At 44.0% G+C, this 21,754-nt stretch overlaps 1 protein-coding gene across 1 annotated transcript in view; it reads left to right on the top strand.

Moving 5' to 3' along the window:
- Positions 1–21,754, top strand: part of LOC106732012 (uncharacterized) — a 104,790-nt gene that overhangs the window by 23,785 nt on the left and 59,251 nt on the right. The window contains exons 5-7 of the mRNA XM_075931757.1: positions 688–813; positions 3,521–3,582; positions 9,010–9,160. Of these exons, the coding sequence (XP_075787872.1) occupies positions 688–813; positions 3,521–3,582; positions 9,010–9,160 (339 nt within the window). The remainder of the gene's footprint in view (positions 1–687; positions 814–3,520; positions 3,583–9,009; positions 9,161–21,754) is intronic.

The raw sequence follows: 21,754 nt of genomic DNA, 5'->3' as shown, positions 1-21,754 counted from the left end.
GCTGCAGGGATCATATGCTTCTCTGTGCACCCCTGGGGCGGGGGGGGGGGGGAACACTCTGTGCGCTCTCTGTGCTCCAGGCATGGCTCAGGCAGCTCCTGTTTGTCAGTTTCTGGCCAATGGGAGCTGCAAGATTGTACTGGGTGTAGGGGGACAGCATGAAGGCCTCCCCAGCAGTGCACAGCACACAGAGAAGCACAACCCCTCCCCCCCATTTTGAGCAGTGTGCAGGTGAGTGGCAGGCAGGGAGCCTGCCTCAGGGTCCCACTGGGTTGTAGGATGTTGGCAGGTCAGATTCAGCCTATAGACTGTATTTTGTCTGCCCATGTCTTAGATAGTTTCCAGGAAGTCCACTTCATCTTATGGAAACTATCTAAGTCCACTTCAAGTTATCCCAAAAAGATCATTCTGATCTGTCACATTGTTTCAATATAGTCCTTTGATCATCCAGGTCCACAGTAATACATAACCTTTGCATTTAATACAGTGGACTCCAATAATACTTAAACTTCTTCATAGATATTGCAGGAAATTGCTATATCTGTTACAAGGAGTTCTACCAGAGAAATTTGCTCTGTAGCATCCTGGTGGCATCTAGAGCATTAGGGTTGGTGGATTTCATGATGTGATAGTTAATGTCTACCTCTAACTTCCATAATATTATCAGAACTTTCCTTCTTTCTGTAGGTTGTGTCAGTTCCAAACAGATGAAAGTACATCCTCTCCCAAAACCTACCACATCTGCAAAAGCTCAGCAGAAACCACCTAATTATAAAGCTACATCAGTAGCTTTTGTGAAGACTGCTAATACTTGTAAGTAAAAAAAAAAATGTGTGCACATGTGTTGTTGAGCATGTTAATGATCCATAAAGTTGTATTCAGTTATGCACAGGAATTATGTGTACATTTTTTCACATACTCAGTATGTTCTTTTTGTCACTTTTGACCTTCCTTTTCATTTACCTAACTTCCTTTTGCATTCTCTATGTGCTTTCTCTGTCTTTGGAACTAAAGCTCTGAGTGATAATCAACAGATTCTGATCTGGAAATTAAAAAGAAATAGCTTGAAGTAAATTGTAACATTGCAGATTAGAGAATTTGAATATAATTTAAATGGAGACAACAGACAATAGTAAGGAAGAACAGCAAGATAAAAACAAAAAAATGTTAAAGTTAAAAAAATTGAAAGTCAACTATAATTTCTAAGCCTGTTACTTCCTCAGTTTCCTTTGTCTTGTGTAATGTGTGTATGTTCTTTGATCTGATCTAGTTTGAGAACTGATTCTGGAAGGTACCAAATACCTTTGGGAAGGTACTAAGAACCCTTGATTCTCACTGCAGTCTTGTGAAAATGACATCTTATTGACATCCACAATAGGATTGTGGATTGTATCTCATCTTCAAGACATCACTGCTATCATCACAATGCTTTATTTGAGCATGTTTGGGCATTGGGACAGTCCTGATTTAGAAGGGAAATGGCTCCTTCTAAATTGCCAATACCACTTCCTACAACATCTTTGACTTTCCTTGGGGCCTCAAAAAATATTGACAGGTATAACTCTGCCATGGAAGATCTAACAAGATCGCAACCTGATACAACATTGCAAAAGATACATTTCTAAATGAACAAAATGATTTTGGAAATCCATGGTAGAAATCATTGCAGTGGATGAACAGGTCCCCTCCTTTAAAAATAAGTGGTCATTATTCAGAGACCCATTCCAAGACAATGGCTTTAATAAATACATTTTAAAATGTTGTACAACATAAAATAGAATGAATTTACTAGCTAAATGAAACGTATTCCTCATGAGTTTTTCTGAGCCTAACAGCATGGGCCTCAGTTGAAGCAAGGGAAATGCAAAATAAGTCAGTCAAGAGATCCATAAAACTGAACAAGGGTAGGTTGCATGCAAACAGAACAGAAATATCCCGGGGATATTTATGGTCTACAGATGTATGACTGGAAAATTGAGAGTAAGGGAGTTTCCTGTGCTCATCCAAAGGAGCAGAGAAAATTGCATGTTTTGGTGGATGTTCTTTCTGCTGTGAACATTATTTAATAAACAGCAACGGTCTGTGGAGATGATTTTACAGAGTGATTTTAGTGAAGTATTTGTATTTGATTGTTAGCCAGTTGAAGACATCTGAATAAATTAAATCTGTTTTGTCTACTCATAATATCCTGGGGGTAACTTCTTCCAGTTCCTGACCAGACAAAGAAGAGTCTGCCCTGAGACAATCTACCCGAGGTGTTACATTGAATGGTGGGACAAAAATTTAGGAATTTATTTTTAGCTGTGTGTGAATGCTCATTTAGTGTGGATATGATCAATAAAGCCCTGTCTTGCAATGTACTGTTGAGCATCTGTGCTCCACAGTAGGCAGGACTGGCCGCTTATTTATGTGTTGGTTGATTACATAACTACTTACATAACTTGTGTCTAAAATGGAAATATAGCAGACATTTGCATTCTTAATATTCTCTTGAAATGAATACTTGCTATTGTGGTCCATGTGAACATCTGTCTGAGGATATTGTGTTCGATGTACAAAGACAATCAGTGTGTCTGTTCCAACAGTGGCATTACAGTTTTGGCATTCAGCCAGTTTTGTTTTACCAACAGACACTATAGAAGTATTTAGGATGGTGTATGGCACTGCATAGATTAAAAGACTTTCTAGTGTAATGCCTTTTCACCAACAAATGTTTGATTATTTTTAATGTACAGTGAATATAATGCAATTGTTCTGTTAGCAACTGCAGTGACAGAAATAAATAATATAATCCAGTTAATAATTGTGCACCACTCATACTGAGACCAAAAAAAAGTTGAAATGAATAGTTGCTGAAAATATGTTGTTTCATTGGAGTTTCTGTTATATTCAAGAGGGAAAAGACCTGTTAAGGCCAGTTAATTTATCCTCCCACTAATATGGGATTTTTTTGTCTAGTTCTGTCTTTAGATTAGTTTTAGAGCTTAAGTACCAGCATTTTCTTCCTGCCTTCAACAGCCTCTTTTTTTCACCTGTAAAATTGCAAGCATATTTATTTATACTTGCATTAAAATTACTCAGAAATCTAAAGTTGCTCAGGTCAGTACTCAGACATCTGTATGACAGTATTTGTAATCAAATAATTATACACATAAATAATTATAGCGCAAAATTATGCTTGCAACTACTTGCTCCCATAATTTTCAGTCATAAAAAGGGAGGCCTTTTGAAAATGCTGGCATGATGTTGATATATGGAAGCACCAAATATATTTTGTCCTGAATGCTGCTGCTTTTATTCATTTGTTTTACATTAAAAGCAGTCAGTAAAAATCTGCCCCAACAAGAGATAAGCTAAACACCATACCAGGTCTTCTTCATCTCCGTTTTCTGTAATTCTAATTATTTATAGTGTGGCCAAATGGAAATATTGCTTCATATTTTCCTGATATATTGCTCTCTATTACCAAACTGACTTTCATGTAGCTCTGGAATTCCAGAATAATTTCTCTTTCACTCAGGCACTGACTCCAAGCAACATTGCAAAACTACATTTCAAGATGTTGAGGAAACAGTTAATTGGGTAAGTGTCTACATCCCTACTTAGCTGTATATTAAACAAGCTAGTATTGCAGAAGTTTGAAATATATATTTTTATGCTGACCACAGATCCAGTTTTTACAAATAAAGGATCTCGTCTGCCCAAAACATTGCACCTTTTGGATTGGGTCTTATGTGATACACGAGTTTCCAGGGGAGCCAGCTGAGGTTACTCATTTAGGGTGCACCTCAAGAAATGGGATGGCAAATTCCCAAAGCTGGAGGCTATTCACCAAAGTGAACACAAAGCTGCTTCTCTGTTACCGTATTGGTCAATCAGAAGTCCATACCACACAGTGCCCGTAAAATACCCATATACATATTTATAGTCAATTCTTATTAATTAGACTAAAATTTATTAAATAAGAAAAGAGAGCATGAGAAAGTATTAGTTAAAAGATCAGTATACATACAGACGTAGTTCAGTTATTGAGGTTTAGATACATAATAGTGATGATCTTGTAGCTGTAAAGAATTCTTTCAGAATTTAGTTCATGGTTATAGTCAATAATCTGTATCCAAGGTGATTCTAGCCAGTGACTGGGCCCTCAGTCCTTGTGGCTTAGGTTTCCTCAGTATGAAACCTCAAGCAGATCTGAGACCCTAAGTCAATGTCCATTAAGAGGGGCACCAGGATTTCCTTGGATCTCATCCTTTATGGCCTGTAGCTTTCCCTGTGAGCATCCATGCAGATATGAGAGAAAAAATGTTTCTGTCAAAAGGGTGTTTGTTTATATCTTTGCGGCAGCTGCTGCAAAGTTGTCATGGGATAAGAGGGAAGGTCCTCTGATGAACTGATTACTGGTTAAAAGACAGGAAACAAAGGTTAGGAAGAAACGGTCAGTTTTCAGAATGGAGGGAGGTAACTAATGGTGTCCTCAAGGGACTGTGCTGGGACCAGTTCTAGTCAGCATATTTATAAAAGATCTAGAGAAAGGGATAAACAGGGAGGTGGCAAAATTTTCCAATGATATTAAACTGCTCAAGATAGTTAAGAACAAAGCAGACTGGGAAATGCTTCAAAAGGATCTCACAAAACTAGGTGATTGGGCAAAAAAATGGCAGATGTAATTTAATGTTGATAAATACAAAGTGATGCACATTGGAAAAAATAGTCCCAACTATACATACAAAAAGATGGAGACTAATTATAACCACTCAGGAGTGAAATCTTGGCGTCATTGTGGATAGTTCTCTGGAAATACCCACTCAATGTGAAGCAGGAGTCAAAAAAGTAAACAGAATGTTATGAATAATTAAAAGGGATAGAAAATAAGACTGAGAACATCTTATTGCCGTGGTATGCTCACATCTTGAATACTGTGTACAGATGTGGTTGCCTCATCTCAAAAAGATAAATTGGCATTGGAAAAGGTTCAGAAAAGGGTTGAAAAAAAAAAACCTAGATAAATTCATGGAGTTTAGGTCCATCAATACTTATTAACCAGGATGGATAGGAATTGTGTCCCTAGCCTCTGTTTGTCAGAGGCTGGAAATGGGTGACAGGAAAGGGATCACTTTATGATTACCTATTCTGTTCACTCCTTTTGGAGAATATTGGCCACTGTCAGAAGACAGGATACAGGGCTAGTTGGACTTTTGGCAAATGCTTATTTGGATAGTTGACACACTAGTCGACTAGTTGCTTTCCCCCCACTTGCCGCCTCTATCAGAAAGAGGCAGCAAGGGTGGGGAGAAGAGATGGTGCTTCAAAGCGGCTTGAGTGCACCACGCAGCAGCGCTTTTGCCTTTGAAGTACAGCAACAGCTCTGGGGCTGTTGCTACACTTCAAAGGCAGAGGTGCCCTTATTGACTAATCAAATAGTCGATGCAAATTGCATCGACTATTCAATTAGCTGATTAATCTAAATTTAACATCCCTACTATTTGCCTGCGAGGACACAATGGATTTAACTGTTTGTCTCCCAAACAGCAATTAACACAAAGTGATTTATCCATCGAACAGTTCACAGTTTACCATAATCGTCAAAGATACATATAAACAATAATACTACTTAAATCAAGTTTCATTATGTTAATATTCCCTTAATATTCTTGAATCAAAGCTATAGTAACAGACAAGGATTGTTTGTTCACATAGAGCAAACACCTACCATTCTATTGCTCTAACAATGTAAGCTTGGATTTCAAAGTTCTATTTTAGCTTAATGTAATAACCCACTTATCATTTATGCATCTTTCTAATAAGTCTTTAAAGGTCTTCCCTGGGTCTACCCTAGCTAGTTAACCCTTGTTTACTGTGCCACAGTTTAATTAGAAGTCTAATATTTCAATCAGATAACATCACACCTTAACTCAGAGCCAAATTCATCAAAGGAATAACTGCTTTGTGTATATATTTACTTTTGAAGTGCTTCAAAAGGATCTCACAAAACTCTATTTGATAATTTGAATCTCTGTTTTCTAATTGGAACAAATTTATATTAATAATGTACTGTACAAACAGCATGACAGTATTTTAGTAGATCTATTTATAAGACTATTTGAATTGAATGGTAATGAAAAGGCATTCTGTTCTGGAAACAAAAAAGACTGATTGTGTTCAGAAAGAACACAAATTTGTAAAAGATGTGAGGCATGAAGTCCATCTATGATTGCCTTGAATGACAACTCTGGGGAAGCTTTATAAAATAAAAGATACATGGCTTTGTCTAGTACATTCCCATGAGGGGAAAAATGTTCTTCAGAAACTTTGTGATCATGAAGGCAGTGGTAGCTGAAAACATTGTTGTGCAGGGTATTTGTGGGTATATGGACCTGGATCTTTGCTCATACAGGATAATGCTGTGCAAATGTCATAAGATTTTATAGAGTAACTTTTCCAGTCTCCTGTACTTTTCCTATGTTGAGGAGAATCTGTCCTTATGTCTGCAAACTATAGGAAGCACATAAAATGAGGGATAGTTGGTCAGAGTGGCTTCCGTGTGTTCCAGGCTGTTTCCAGCTTGGGAGAGCTAAGCAGAACAAAAATATGCCAGATCTGAAATTGTTTCATTTATATTACTATTATTCCAAGAGCTGTGTTGATAAAGTGAGCTCGCTATATGGGTGTGGCTGATCAGAATTCTAGATGAGAGGTGGGGAACCTTTTTTGCCTTGGGGGCCACTGACTCACATAAAAATCAGTTGGGGGCCACACACAAGTGAGAAGTAAAAATACCCCAAACTCCTCACTTGCCCCCAAGTAAGAATGAAACCCCCCCTCACAGAGGTAGCCTTCAACTGAGATGCAGAAAAAAACAAAAGAGAGACACTTACCTCACTCCCCTTGTGCTCCAGCCTTTAAGGGTTGAGAGAAGTGCCAAGGCTTAGAGTTACCAGGGCTGGATTAACTTTTCGGGGGGGCCTGTTGCTAGTAACGTTTGTGGGCCCCATCTAGGCTCTGGGTTGGGGCCAGGATGAGGGGATCGGTATGCAGGATGGGGCTACCAGGGGAGTGGGTTGGGAGTGAGGAGTCAGGGCAGGAGGTAGGGTGCAGGATAGGCATGTGAAGAAGCAAGTAGTTCACTAATCATGTAGTCGATAGAATTTTTATTATGTAGATAAAAGGCACCCAGGTCCAGCTAGGGATGTAAGTGACTAGTCATGCAGTTGACTATTAGACTACTCGCATTTCCCCACCACGCTACCTTCTACCTTTGTATCAGAGGCAGCAAAGGGGTGGGAAGCAGGAGCTGGTAGTGGGGGGGAGCGGCTTAAAAGCTGGTTTCTCCCAGCACTATTTCCATGGTGCCGACTCCACACCCCCTGTGCAGCGCTGGGGAGGGGAGGGGACGCTGCCATGAAGCAGCCTCTTTCCGTCGTGGGCCCAGGCTTGCTGCGAGCAGCAGCTGCTCCGCATCCTGCGGACAGGGGCTGCTGCTGGCGTAGCCTGTGTTCATGGCCAGTCCTGTTCGCGGCAGCCCAGGCTGGCCATGAACACAGGCTGCTCCAGCAGCAGCCCATGTGTGCAGGGGGTTCCAGCTTCTCACTGGGACCCCTGCCCTCAACGTGGACAGGGGCTGCTGGACTCGGTGCAAGCTGGGACTGAACAAGCCGAGCTCAGTCCTGGCTGATGCCAGGTCTGGGAGCTACCCCTGCTGCGACTCTGCATTTTACTGGCTCTTCCTACATTTAAAATGCAGAGCCACAATGGTCCTGGACCTGGCGTGAGCTGCGACTGCTCAGTCCCGGCTTATGCAAGATCCAGGATCTACCCCTGCTGTAGCAAGAACTACATTTTAAACTGCAGAGCTGCAGTGGGGGTAGCTCCCAGACCTGGCATGAGCCAGGACTGAGCCGGGCTTGCGCTGGGTCCAGCACCCCCACAGACATGGACTGCTGCCAGAGCAGCCTCTGCCCACAGTGAGCCTGGGCAGCGGCTGCTTTGCGGCAGCCTGATAGAGGCAGCAGCACGGGGAGGGGATGTCTGGTGGCACTGCGGAGACAGTGTTGGGGAGAACCGGCTTTTAAGCTGGCTCCCCCCAGCATTGGCTCCTGCTTCCATCTGATGTGCCTGCTCCCATTGGCTAATCGCTTGCATCTGATACAGAGACAGCAAGGACGGGGTAATGCAAGTAGTCAAGAAGTTGACTAGACTAACTGATAAGCCTAGGCTTATTGGTTACTCGACTGCTTACTTACATTCCTAGTGCAGGTGGGCTGGAGGTGTCAGTGTGGGGTCTGGGCAGGAGACAGGGGATTGGGCTGCCTACCTGGAGCCATTCCCAAGGGTTGGTAGTGCAGATGGCTTTGTGCCACCCTTCACTTGCGGGCACCACTCCCATTGACCGTGATTCCTGAGCTTCCCTGAGCTGCTGTGCCAAGCTGCTTCCTCCCCTACTGCCAGGCAGAGCCTGTGGCCTGGAGGAGGCCCACAACTTGCCTTGATCTGTAAATCTCCCACCCTGCAGCGGGGAGCTGATGTTGGTGCTCCAGCCACATAGGGGATGCCGAGATTCGGGGAGTTGGTGAGTGGTTAGAGCACCAGTGCTGGCTCTCCGCTGCAGGGGAAGGGGTGCCCTGAGCCTTGCAGATTGGATCAAAGCAAGCCAGCCCACGAGCCATAGGTTCCCCATCCCTGTTCTAGAGCCTCATTCCTTCTGACCACCAGGCTAAGCCCCCGATCTTGTGGCCAGCTAATCCAAAACTCAGGTGCTTAAAATTAAGCAAATACATGGTTCTGATGCCTTCATTTGGAAATGGAAGTGGGGAAACAGACTGTCACCTTGCATTGAAAGCTCTTCTCGCTTTGTTTGTGAGTGAAACGGAGCAAAATGTCTTTTCTTTGGTACCTGAATCTGATTTGTTTATTTTACTGCTTGGCCTGGATGAGAACTTGTTGTCCAGAGAATGCAATATACTTGTTTATTATTCCTTATAATTGAATGTTGCTTTGATTTATTTGCAGCATGGTAAAGGTGAGAGTGACCTCTCAGTGTGGCTCCTTCTTCCGGATGAGCTGTGGCTATGCATCTTCTCTTTGTTTTCCCATAAAGAGCTTTCTCAGGTTGCCCAAGTCTGCCACCGTTTCCACCAGCTTGCAAGGGATGAGTCCTTTTGTAAGTACATTGAAATACCTAACTAATAATAGTAAGTAGAAAGAAAAGAAGGTCTTGCAAGGTAACTAACAATGTCAAGTGTAAAGGAATTCTCTAGCATAATATAAAAATATCCTAGGACACAGAATATAGACAATAACAGCAGAAACAGGTTCCTAATTTCTGTGTTGAATCACACAGAAGAGTAAATCACTAAAAATGTTTTTAAAAGTATCTAAATTAAAACAAAAATGAATAATTACCAGTCAGTTTGGAAGATGTCTGTCCTACAGAATTCAATTGAAAGAATTGGCTTCAGTATTTGAAAGCGGTATCTGCTGTCCTGTTTGATTTTTGTCATGCTACCTTGTAAACAGTATAAATTTACAAGTGTAAAGAAAACTGTAAGGCACTGAAAATTAGGAAGCTTTGGAGTTACAAATTGAGATCTATAATTAAAAAGAAAATGGTTAATTTAACAATTATTAAATGAAACGTTAAATTAAACAAACTGTTGAGAAATTTTTTTGATAATTAGAATGTATTTATATTGTATTCTGATAATGGTGCTGTCTCTAAATCCTGCTTACTTTGAGTTACATTGAATCCTTGATTTAAAGTGTCATCAAATGCTTATCATTCTAAAAGAGGATAGATCCATTCAATGAATATGTATTTTGAAATAAGAAATGGCTACTGAACTACACCCCTTGAATAGGAACAACCCAAACAAATTCTGATCCAGATGTAAACTTTGTAGCCCAGGCCCATCACTAAAGAGAAACAGATATAAGTATTCCCAAGAACTGTGGTCTGTATTCCTTTTGTATTTTAAAAAAGAATGTACCATTTCCTTGCTAACACGACGTTTTCAAAGCATTTTCAAAAAAGTCACCTTTGGGGCATACATTTTCCATGTTTGATCTTTGCACCTCGGTAAATATTTTGGCAAGTTTGGGAAAAAAGATACTTTGACCTTTCAGTTCTGAAAAGAGAAAATACATTTGCTGTATGTGTTTGAAATAATTTGTATGTATTGACTTGTATGTGATTTGTGTGTGTGTGTGTGTGTGTGTGTGTGTGTGTGTGTGTGTGTGTGTGAAAAAACTCAAAACAGCTGAATCTTGCACATGGAGTTGGCCATGTAACTAGTACCTCCTGTGTAGTATCTGTTCTCAGGCCCATACATTGAGGGTGTGCGCAAAGGGTATGAACATCCCCCCCACAGTCCTTTATGGTCTACCATGGGGCTGATTCCCACCGAACTAGGGAAAACAGAGAGGCGCGCAGAAAGGGACACTGCTCTTCCCTGGTGCTCCAGCTGGCCGAGGGAAAGCAGGGTGTTGCGCTGCCCCAGCCTCCCTCCCCAATGCTTCGGCCAGCCAGGGAAAGCTGGGGCTAATTCTCCCTTCCGCATCCAGGAGCAAGGCCGGAGGTGGAGCTGGGCTGCACAGGGGTGGGGACAACCACCAGCCCCTCCCACAGCTTGCAGCCCTCCACGTTCGGGCCTGGTTCTGGTATGTTTAAAATAAATAGTACTAAGATGACAAAGTGGTGAATGTTTAAAAAATTCTGCTTCATACAAATACTTTGGTAATACCATTATGTTTTAAGTTACAATGTTAATTCCTGGAAGCACTTCGCTTTCTTGGAGCACTATTTAAAGATAAGATCAAGCACTCGTTTTCTTTCCATTGACTTCAGGGAGAGGTGGATCAGTCCCTCTGTGCATGCTGGGATGCTTAGTCCAATGAGCTGTTCCAAATCAGCCAGGACTTTACAAGTTAGTAGTGAGGTTGGAAGGGAAAAGAAGCAGGCTTCATTTTCTGGACTAACATATTCAACCTTGTAGATGGAATAAGTTGTGCAGGGTTTGTGCTGAAGGAGCCCGGTGGAGGTAGTATATCCATTGTTGCTACGGCTTTCCCTTTCTCTCTCTTCTTCTCAACTTTGGTAAGGAACAGGTCCAGATGGATTCCAGCAGTTTCCCATACTGGTGTAAATAGGAACAAGTCTACATTGGCCCATGTTTGTAGTGGTGCTACTTTTGGAGCAATTTTCTTCTCTTTTTTGATGCCTACATGGATGGTGGACAAAATAAAATATATCCCACAATGTAAATTGGGGAGAAGAGATGGAAAAAGACCCTTTTTCCATTCCCTTATTTGTTATTTATGGTTTCTAATTAATGGAGATGCTTATCCCCTAGAGCTGGAAGGGACCTTGAAAGGTCATCAAGTCTAGTGCCCTGCCTTCACAGCAGGACCAAGTACCACCACTGATGGATTTTGCCCCAGATCCCCAAACAGCCTTCTCAAGGATTAAACTCACAAACCTGGGTTTAGCAGACCAATGCTCAAACCACTGAGCTATTCTGCCCCCCCAGCATTGAAATGGTTTCATTTGTGATGTGAAATTGTGGCCCCACCTGTTTGCACCTTTTATTTTAGTAGTTTGTGTGTAGAATTCACCATATATCACACACAAAAGACTTTTGACATGCTCTGTTTTGATTTCAGATATTTAAATTCATCCTTAACCTGTGAGATGTTCTTAAGCTCTGTTGAAGAGACAATATCATTCCATTTGGAATTTCTCCAAACAGAAGTCCCTTGAGTTAAAATCCATGAAGGTCCGTTTTACCTCCATTATGGAAGCCTAAACACACTTTAGAATAGAATTTCCCTAGGTGCCCTAAGTTCCTGACTCTAGGAATGCACACTAGTGCCTCCCTCTTGGCAGCTGGATGCCCATCTCCTCCATCACCACAAACCAGGGAAAAAACAGGTAGTTGGCCACTAAAGTCATTCACTGGAGGCCTTATCTGATAGACTGCCTCTGAGCAAGCCTACTGAGCAAACTACAGAAGTAGTGGGAGTATTAGGTCCCTTTCAAAATGGAGAGCATGTTGGTAGTATACACTTTAAAACTTAGCCCTATGCTTAGTGCACTCCCCTGGAACATGGGAAACCCAGAGTCAATTTTCCTCTCTGCCAGAGGGGGAAAAAGGATCTGACTTGGGATCTCTCAACTCAGAGGAGAGTGCTTTAACCTCAGAGGAGGGTTATGGAATAGTGTGATGTGGGCCTCCTTCAGCCTCTTCTCTTCAAGCTGTTGATCTGTGGATAAATAATGAACGAGTGGTTGAAACAGGGAGGACTGGACCCAGAGTCTTTCACCTCCCAGGTGAGGACTCTAACCACTGGGCTAAAAGTGATCAGGTGGGTAGCAACGCCACTTTCTTCAACCATTTTGTGTGGTGGAGTGCTTAACTCAGTCCCATAAACTACACCTTAGGCATTTAAGCTACCTGACACCAAATGGCAGATTCCCATTTCTTGATCATTAAGAGCTGGTTGTCTCCCTACAGCCCAGACATAGGTGGCTTTTTCTGAGGCTTTGTCTACACTGCAGGGTTTTTGCTCAAGAAGCTTTTTGCGGAAGAGATCTTCTGCAAAATCTTCTTGCGCAAAAGCGCATCCATACCTCAAAAGCGCATAACAAAAGCGATGTGCTTTTGCGCAAGAGAGCGTCCGCACTGCATGGACACTCTTGCACAAGAAAGTTCGGATTGCCATCACAGAATAGCCATCAGAGTACCTGTGCTTTTTCTGATAGGCTCTTTTTGCACAAGAAAGCCCTGTTGAGTGTCCCCACACACCTTTTTGTGCAAGAACTCTTGCACAAAAAGGAGTTATTCCTCAAAGAAAGAGTTATACCTACACCTCAAAAAGCCCTCTGTTCTGCCGTTTTACTGTAAATTTTCTTGCGCAAAAATGTTCTTGAGGTGTGGATGCTCCATGGGTTTTTGCGCAAAAACCCTGTAGTGTAAACATAGCCTGAAAGAGGGAGATGGGTTAGTGTACACACCCATCTCCTTAACATCTCCCTTTGGCTAGAGGCTCCCTGCTTAACGTGCTGGCTTTCGTGGATCATGTTCTTAGTGGATGACAGTGTTGTTCCTGTGATTTTTTTTTAATTGCCTAAAAGTTAAGTACCATGATGCTAAGCTATGCAATACAAATCCCTATGGTAGATCCCATCCATCATGTTTTATTTTTTTATCTGAGTAAAGGGAATTATATTTAGATATCATTTCCAATGGTGTTTTGTGTATTAATTTGTTAATCTTTATAAAAAGCTGCTCCACAGAAATATGATTACATTTCATTCACTGCTGACAATGCCTTATATGAACCAGTGACCTGGATAGCAATGGAAAATTCTATATTCTGTTATCAGTAGATGCAGTTCATAGCTGGATTTTTATATCCTTTAAACAAAGGAATCATAATCACACCCAGAATTTCCTTTAGGTAAACTAACAGATCCAGCATATTTTTATCCAAAAGCTAATAATAAAGATAGATAAGTAGTTAAAACAACAACAAAAAGCACCGAATGAACGAAATGCCATATGTTTAACGAAGAAAGAGATGTCTAAAAAAAGAACCAACTCAAGGCTGTGAATGGGGAGGCAAACAAAACTGCAGGTCACCTGCAGTAGGCGTCTGTGTCTCGGCTTATGTCACATTCCCACGGTGAACTCCAAAGCAAATACTTACACCTTGAACAAACAAAGGACGTAGCTGAGTGTTGCGTTTCAGTGATGCTGAACAAGTGTTCTAGGAACTAAGTGTATTGTTCTTTTAAAGAAGCAACAGCTGTCATGACTGGTCTTTGGAACTTGAGGGAAAAGCGCTGATGTTTGTAACTATTGTGTAGTGATAAGGGGCTTGCATTTCTAGATGAAGCCAGCAGTGCTTTCTGTAAAATCTTTGAATTGCACTGTAGGGCCATGAATCAGCTTGGTTTGTACTCTGGGTTTTTTCTTTGTGTGTTTGTTTTATCTGGTTGTCTCTGTTGTGCATATGGGGTAGCAGCAGGAACTAAAATTCAGAAAGGAAAGTTGGAAAATGTATGAGGGAGATTTTTCAACTCCACATGGCAAATAGAAGTGAGAAAGTGATTTAGAGTATGTACAATATATTTATACATTTCCTGTATTTCTGCTATACTGTAGCATAAAGTTTACAAATATAGGGGGTCCCCACTATGTCACCCCAATATACATCCGTTCCACACTAAAGTCATTGACATTTGTAGCAACTGATGCATTATAAGTCCTCCCATTCCCCGCTATAAGTCATACAAAATACTCTCCCCAATTTGCTTAAATGGAAGTTAGCCATGGGAAAAAAATTCCCCGCTTTAAGTTGTTTCACTATAAGTACAAGTTTTTTGGAATGTATCTTGGACTTATAGCGAGGATCTCCTGTATTAAAGCAGCATAATCCTTTATCTGTCTGTTTTGGGGACTTTAGCAAGAGGAATTGGGTTGTTTTTCTGAGGCAAAAGCACTTTCTTTTTGAGACATAGTCTACCCTATTGTTAATTATATGGATTTAGAAAATGATATAGAATCATGGTAGAATCTCCCACTATAGATGCAGTTTCATCCTCATGAAGGTGCTTATATTGATAAAGCTCATTTCCATACACTTTGGGTGTGTCTAAACTACATGGCTCCGTCGATGGAGCCATGTAGATTAGGCTGATGGGCAGAGGGAAATGAAGCAATTTAAATAATCGCGGCTTCATTTAAATTTAAATGGCTGCCGCGCTCTGCCAACCATTTGATGATCAGCTGTTTGTCGGCACATCGGGGCAGTCTGGACGCGCCGCTGTCGACAAGGAAGCCTTTGTCTACCGGCGCAAGTATGCCTCGTAAATTTAAATGAAGCCGCGATTATTTAAATTGCGGCTTCATTTCCCTCTGCCGATCAGCCTAATCTACGTGGCTCCATCGACGGAGCCATGTAGTTTAGACACACCCTTACAGAAATTAATATTATGACTATAAATAAATTTACACCAATGTAACTGCATTCACATAAGGGGATTATACCACTTTATCAGTTTCTGAACCAGCACATCAGAAGAAAACTTGTACATTGACCAGCCCTAAAAGAACTGTTTGTAAGTGTTCAGAAGTACCAAGTTGATATTAATAGAACAGGTTTCCAGTAACATAGGCAGTGGCCCTTTTCAGTACCCTCTCCCAATTCCTGGTGAGGGAGGGAAGGCCATGCTGGGTATCAGAAAATAGTACAGGCAGTCCCCGGGTTACGTACAAGATAGGGACTGTAGGTTTGTTCTTAAGTTGAATCTGTATGTAAGTCGGAACTGGAGTCCAGTTTCAGCCGCTGCTGAAACTGACTGCCAGTTCTGACTTACATACAGATTCAACTTAAGAACCCCAGGCATCCCCAAGTCAGCTGCTGCTGAAACTGATCAGCAGCTGATTCCAGGAAGCCTGGGGCAGAGCAACTCTGTCTCGGGCTTCCTGTAGTCAGCGCTGGTCAGTTTCAGCACCAGCTGACTTGGGGACGCCTGGGGCAGAGCAGCTGGGGTGCTGCTGGGTTGCTCCAGTAGCACCGCTCCTCGGCGCTACTGGACCAACCCAGCAGCACCCCAGCTGCTCTGCCCCAGGGTCCACAACAAAAGCCTGGTCTGCTGGGGGGGGGCACACTAGCTGCGCCTCCCCCCCCCCCCCAGCAGACCAGGGACATGGGGAGCAGAGCCGCAGCAGCAGCGGGGTGCCGCGCCTGTGAGGCTTTGCTCTGGCAAAGTCTCAGAGGCGCGGGACCCCGCCGCGGCTGCGGCTTCAGTCCCGGTGCCCCTGGTCTGCTGAGGACCGTCTCCAGCAGACCAGGGGCACTGGGAGCAGCTTACGAACGGGGCTTTCTCGCCCCGGAGCTCGCAGGTAGCAATCCGCCACCTCGACCTCCGGGGCGAGAAAGCCCTATTCGTAAGTGCGGATCCGACGTTAGTCGGATCCGCGTAAGTCGGGGACTGCCTGTACTCTTAAGGTGATTTTTCTGAGAGTCAGTGGCCCCTGACCCAAAACAGGTACCTCACCCCTCCCATAAATAAAGACAATGCTGAAACATTTTGTGTTGGACAAAATATTTTATTTAAAAATGAAGCCTGGCCAACAAGTCTCCAATTGGGGCAAAACCCCCAACTGGCCACAGCATCATAACACTCCGACACCCCCCACAAGCCCCAGCCCCCAGTCTATCATACACCTGAACCCCTTACATCCCCAAACTCCTGCACTGCCACATCCCCAGTCTTCTGCCACAACACTCCTGCACCATCCACACACTGCAAATCTGTGTCCTGAGCCCATCATACTCCCAATCTCCTGCCCTGAACCCTTCATATATCCCAACCCAAACTCCTGAACCCCTATATCCACAAGCCTGAGGCCTGACCCCAACACTCTCCAGTCTGGAGTCCCCTCCCTGGGCTAACATCCCTTTCTCCGCCTGCACCCAAACTCCCTCCCAGAGCTTGCACTGCTCATCCCTCCCCACACTCCAATCTGTCATTCCCATCCTAGAGACCGCACGTCCTGTCTCAACCCAGTGAGAGTGAGTAAGGGCTGGGGACAGCAAATGATGGAGAGGAGGGGAATGGAGGGGGCGGGGCCTCAAGGAAGGGGTGGGGTCTTGGGAAAGGGACGGGGTAGATCTTGATTTGCCCTGACATTTAAAAAGTGATCTTGGGTGTAAAAAGGTTAGAGACCACTAGTCTAATTGGGATGATATATGGAGCAAATGTTTTTCAGTAAATTAATGTGGACAGCTCAATTTATGCACATCAAATAGTTCAGTCAGAACTATCATAAACCACTACAACTTTGAAACACACATTCATATATATTACGTCAAATGAAAAAGTGTCTGCATTTGGGCTATATTCAGGCAGTTGAGTTGTGTCAGGATTTGGCCCTAAATATCAAACTTAGAAACTTTCTGTATTCTTACACTGCTCTCATTATGGTCACAAAATTGTTTATACACATAGTAGAAGCTCTACATTTTGTAAACAGTCTATTCCTTTTACCTGCATCATTGACTAATAACATACTTGAGAATTTGTGACATCACAGGTGTTTCTAATGTGATGTCACAAACACTGAGTTATAATTACTAAAAGGAAAAGGCAGACTATAAAGGAGAGAGCTTCTATTTACATATCTATTTTTACGTAATCAACAATGATTGCAAAGTACAATAGATTCCCATTTTTGTCTCACTTCCGTGAAATGCTGAGCACTCTCAGCTCCTGTTCACTTCAGGGTCTAATGAGGTTTTGTGAAAATATTAGGAACCTGAGCTGTGATTATTTATTTCTGCAACAACTAGGAAAATCATTGGAAACTACAGGCAGTCCCCGGGTTACGTACAAGATAGGGACTGTAGATTTGTTCTTAAGTTGAATTTGTATGTAAGTCGGAACTGGCGTCCAGATTCAGCCGCTGCTGAAACTGACCAGCGGCTGACTACAGGAAGCCCGACGCAGAGTTGCTCTGCCCTGGGCTTCCTGGAATCAACCGCTGATCAGTTTCAACAGCGGCTGAATTTGGACGCCTGGGACAGAGCAGCTGGGGCGCTGCCGGGTAGGTCCCCGCAGCGCCGCACCTCAGCGCTGCGGGGACCAACCCGGCAGCACCCCAGCTGCTCTACCCCAGGTGTCCCCAAGTCAGCCGCTGCTGAAACTGACCAGCGGCTGATTCCAGGAAGCCCGGGGCAGAGCAACTCTGCCTCGGGCTTCCTGTAGTCAGCCGCTGGTCAGTTTCAGCAGCGGCTGACTTGGGGACACCTGGGGCAGAGCAGCTGGGGTGCTGCCGGGTTGGTCCAGTAGCGCCAAGGAGCGGCGCTGCAGGACCAACCCGGCAGCGCCCCAGCTACTCTACCCCAGGCGTCGTCGGCGAGAAAAGCCTGGTCTGCTGGGCGGGGGGGGGGGGGGCGCACTAACTGCGCCCCCTCCCCCAGCAGACCAGGGAGACGCGGGTGGCGGGACCACCGAGACGCGCCGTGGTCCCGCCCGCATCCTCCGTGGCTTTGCTCCCCGTCTCCCTGGTCTGCTGGGGGGGAGGTCCCCCCAGTAGACCAGGGAGACGGGGAGCAAAGCCTCGGAGGATGCCAGCAGCGGGACAGTTGCGGCGCGTATGGGCTGTCCTGCTGCCCGCGTGCTCTGCGGCTTTGCTCCGCGTCTCCCTGGTCTGCTGGGGGGGGGGCTCCCCCCCAGCAGACCAGGGAGAAGCGGAGCAGCTTTTCTTGCCCCGGAGGACGCGGGCGGCGGGACCGCGGCGCATCTGGGCGTCCCGCCGCTCGCGTCATCCGGGGTGAGAAAAGCCCCGTTCGTAACTGCGGATCCGCCGTAAGTCGGATCCACGTAACTCCGGGACTGCCTGTATATCAATGAATCCCAGTGCCAAGGGGTTAAATCAGTAAGACTTTGCTTGTCAAATTATATAAGGTTGAATGTTTATTTAAAAAAAAAATCCAGACTGCCAGCATTTGTGTCATAAAAATCCCACCTACTGTTAAAGAGAAAAAGGGCATACTTGCTGCCCCTAGACAGATCAAAGGAAATCTCTTTAGCAGTACAGGAAGGGTTTCAGAATACTTTTGCTTAAAAATCTTAAGGAAAAACAGACTTCTATTCATGAACAGTAAAGGATTATCTAGCGACAAAGATATCCAACTTTTATCCTGTATCCCATTTCTTTAGATTCTGTAGCAGAATGCCATTTAGCTTTGACTAGCAAGCCAGACTTGCCAGTTCAAGCCATTGCCTGTAAATGATTTAAATAGCTGTATTCTGTACTTAAAAGTTGTGTCTTCTCTTATCCCTCATAGAAACAGAACCAAAAAAAGGTTTTATTTTGACCCCTTGTTTCCAGTGTTCTCTGGATCCTTTGGTGCACTTTGAATCAAGTCACATGCAGTCAGTCAGACAGTCATGTATCAATAATGTAAGCATCCAGAACATGTTAAAAGGATCTTAGGTTTAAGTTCACTTTTACTTTAGAAATGCTGTGTATTATATATCTATGGGCAGTTGAGGTTCAAGTGGCTAATTAGATTAGAATTTGAAATGTCTGTTAACTGCAGAGAATTTCTCACTCTTAAGGTGACAGCCAAAACAACAGCTTTTAAAGTTGGTGAAAAGGGAAAGAAATTGCAGTGACCTATATTGTTCTCTTGCCACACCCACTGCTGTGTGACTAGGGCTATGTAAAAGTTTACCTAGTAGCTCAATTGTTGGGTTGCTATGGGCATTGCTATGTAATGGTGCATTAAATACAAATAAGGGCTAAACCTTGAGGCCCTTTCTTGGAAATAAGTCTCTATTTAAGGAATCTTGAACCTCTGAAAGTTTAATTCTTCTGACCTCTTTTGACTAATAATTCTGGGAGCCAAATTACTCTTTATTGTAAAACACCCATTGCATTTTAATATGCCTTAGTGGTTGTGACGGTCATTGTTGTTCTTATTATTTCATGTTTAGACTGCTAAAATAAGCTCTGGTTCCCTGAGATTTGCTTTATGCTCAGATGCTCCCTTGACCAAGTCACATACACAGGTCACAAATCAATCACCCTAATCCTACATATCCTGATGTAGATTAGATTCATATCCTACATACCCAGTTTGAGCAGCATCCTCAAACACAAAGACCGAGATCAAGGAAAAAGAAAGGGTCTCAGCTGGAAGGAAAGAAATAAAGAGAAACCATGGGAAACATGCTTTTTTTTAACTCAAGGATTAAAAGCTTTTCTGCAAGAAAAGGCCCTGCTTGGATAAAATTCTTTGATACTATCAAGGCCCGTGTTCAGGAGGTAAATTGGAATCTGTTTGAATAAGGCCACAGGTATAATCTGAGGGGAAAATATATTTAAAATCATGGGTTTATTATTGGGATTTTTAATATACTCTTTTGTATTAGCCCAGATAAACTGTATCTTGTTGAACAAGCTCAAGCAGTGCAGAACTAATTAGCTGACATCAAAGAACTTGTTTTGGTAGTGGTTAAAGAAGAAATGAGCTACCTAAAGAGTATGATTTAATTCTAGGAACTAAACAGGGCATGACTGAGGGTGAACTGTTATTTACGCAAAGCCTGACATATCCTAGAGGAAATTGCTAATGTATCTTAAGCTTTAGCTAGACCTACTTCTATCATAATACATAGTGTTCTTAAACCATTTACAACAATAACAAGAGCATATATAGCTATATTTTTATGCATGTAGTTTTCTCTTCAAATAAATTTGCCCTTCTTCCAGCAGGGGTCTAATTCTTCTCAGATATACTCCTGATTTGAAAGAGTAACTTTACCTAATAAAAGGAGCTGTAATGATGTAAAATGGGTGTGAGGTCCAATTCACGCGACAAATTTTTCAGCTATTGAAGTCCACACTTGTTTTACATTAACTGCTTGCATTACGCAAGCATCTGAATGCTCTCAACGCCTATTGATACCCCTGGGATATAGTGGCCTGGCACCTCTCAAAGTGAGTCCCTGGGGGCATGTCTACACAGCAGTGTTATTTCGAAATAACAGCCGTTATTTCGAAATAACTGTGCTAGCGTCTACACAGGCCAACTGCTATTAATTTGAAATAACAGAGGGCTTATTTCAAAATTGGTAAACCTCATTCCAGGAGGAATAGTGCCTATTTCAAAATTTCTATTTCAAAATAAGCACTGTGGAGGTGCTTATTTCGAAATAGGGGGCCTCCAGCCCTTCCCAGGGTGCCCTGGTGGCCACTGTGGGCACAAACAGGAAAACTCCTCTCCTCCCTCTCCCTCCTGGAGCCCTTAAAAGGGTAGAGTCTGACTACAGTCTTTTGTGGCTAGCACCAGGCCTGCCAGCCCAGAGCCACTCTGCTGCTGCCCCAGAGCCAGGCCGCAGCATGAGCCAGCAAGCCACTGGCAGCCAGCCCTCCACCGCTCCCTAGGACCAGTCTGCCAGCTCCCAGGAGCCTGCCAGGGGCCAGAAAAGGAGGGTGTCTGCTTGATCCAGTGTAGATATCAGGGACCTCATTGAGTTTTGGGGGGAGGCCTGCAACATCCATAATCTCCGCACTAGATGGAGGAATGCGGGCGTCTTACCACCACATGGCTGCCAGCCTGGCCACCAAAGGCCACATCCGAACCCAGGAGCAGATTTGGATGAAAACCAAGGAGCTGCAGCAGGCGTATGCCAGGGCCACAGGGGGCAGCTCTCAAACAGGGGCAGACCCAGACACCTGCCCCTATTTTGATGCCCAGGACTGCATCCTGGGGGGCGGGACTGTCCGTGCCCCCCAGATGGTCATCAACCCTGGGGCAGAGGGCATGGAGGAGGAGGAGGAAGGCCAGGAGCCGCAGGAGCCCGGAAGGAGCATGCCGCGCAGCCAGGGCCCCCGAGCCGTCCCAGCAGACCTGTCGCCGGTGTTGTCCGAGGCCAGGGAGGCAACAACATGTGAGTGCCATCACTGTCCCCTTATGCGGGGGTGGGAGAAGACAGAGACCTGGGACCGCTCACGTGGGCCTTGCTGGCCACAGCTCATGTAGCAACCTGTGCATGTGCCGTGCCACCCCTGGGCACGTGGCCCCAGCTGTATGCTACACAGGGGCCGTGGCCTGTTACTCACACGCATGTATGTATGAAGGCACATGACATGCTCCTGACCCCGGGGCAGGACACAGCAAGGTGCCCTCCCTCCACAAGCCCCCTCTACACAGAGGCAGTGGACATCGCCCCCCCCAC

This window comes from Pelodiscus sinensis, chromosome 6, assembly GCF_049634645.1.
Source record: "Pelodiscus sinensis isolate JC-2024 chromosome 6, ASM4963464v1, whole genome shotgun sequence".
Taxonomy (NCBI): Eukaryota; Metazoa; Chordata; order Testudines; family Trionychidae; genus Pelodiscus; species Pelodiscus sinensis.
Note: the sequence above shows the minus strand (reverse complement) of the source record. Positions and strands in the feature narration are given on the sequence as shown.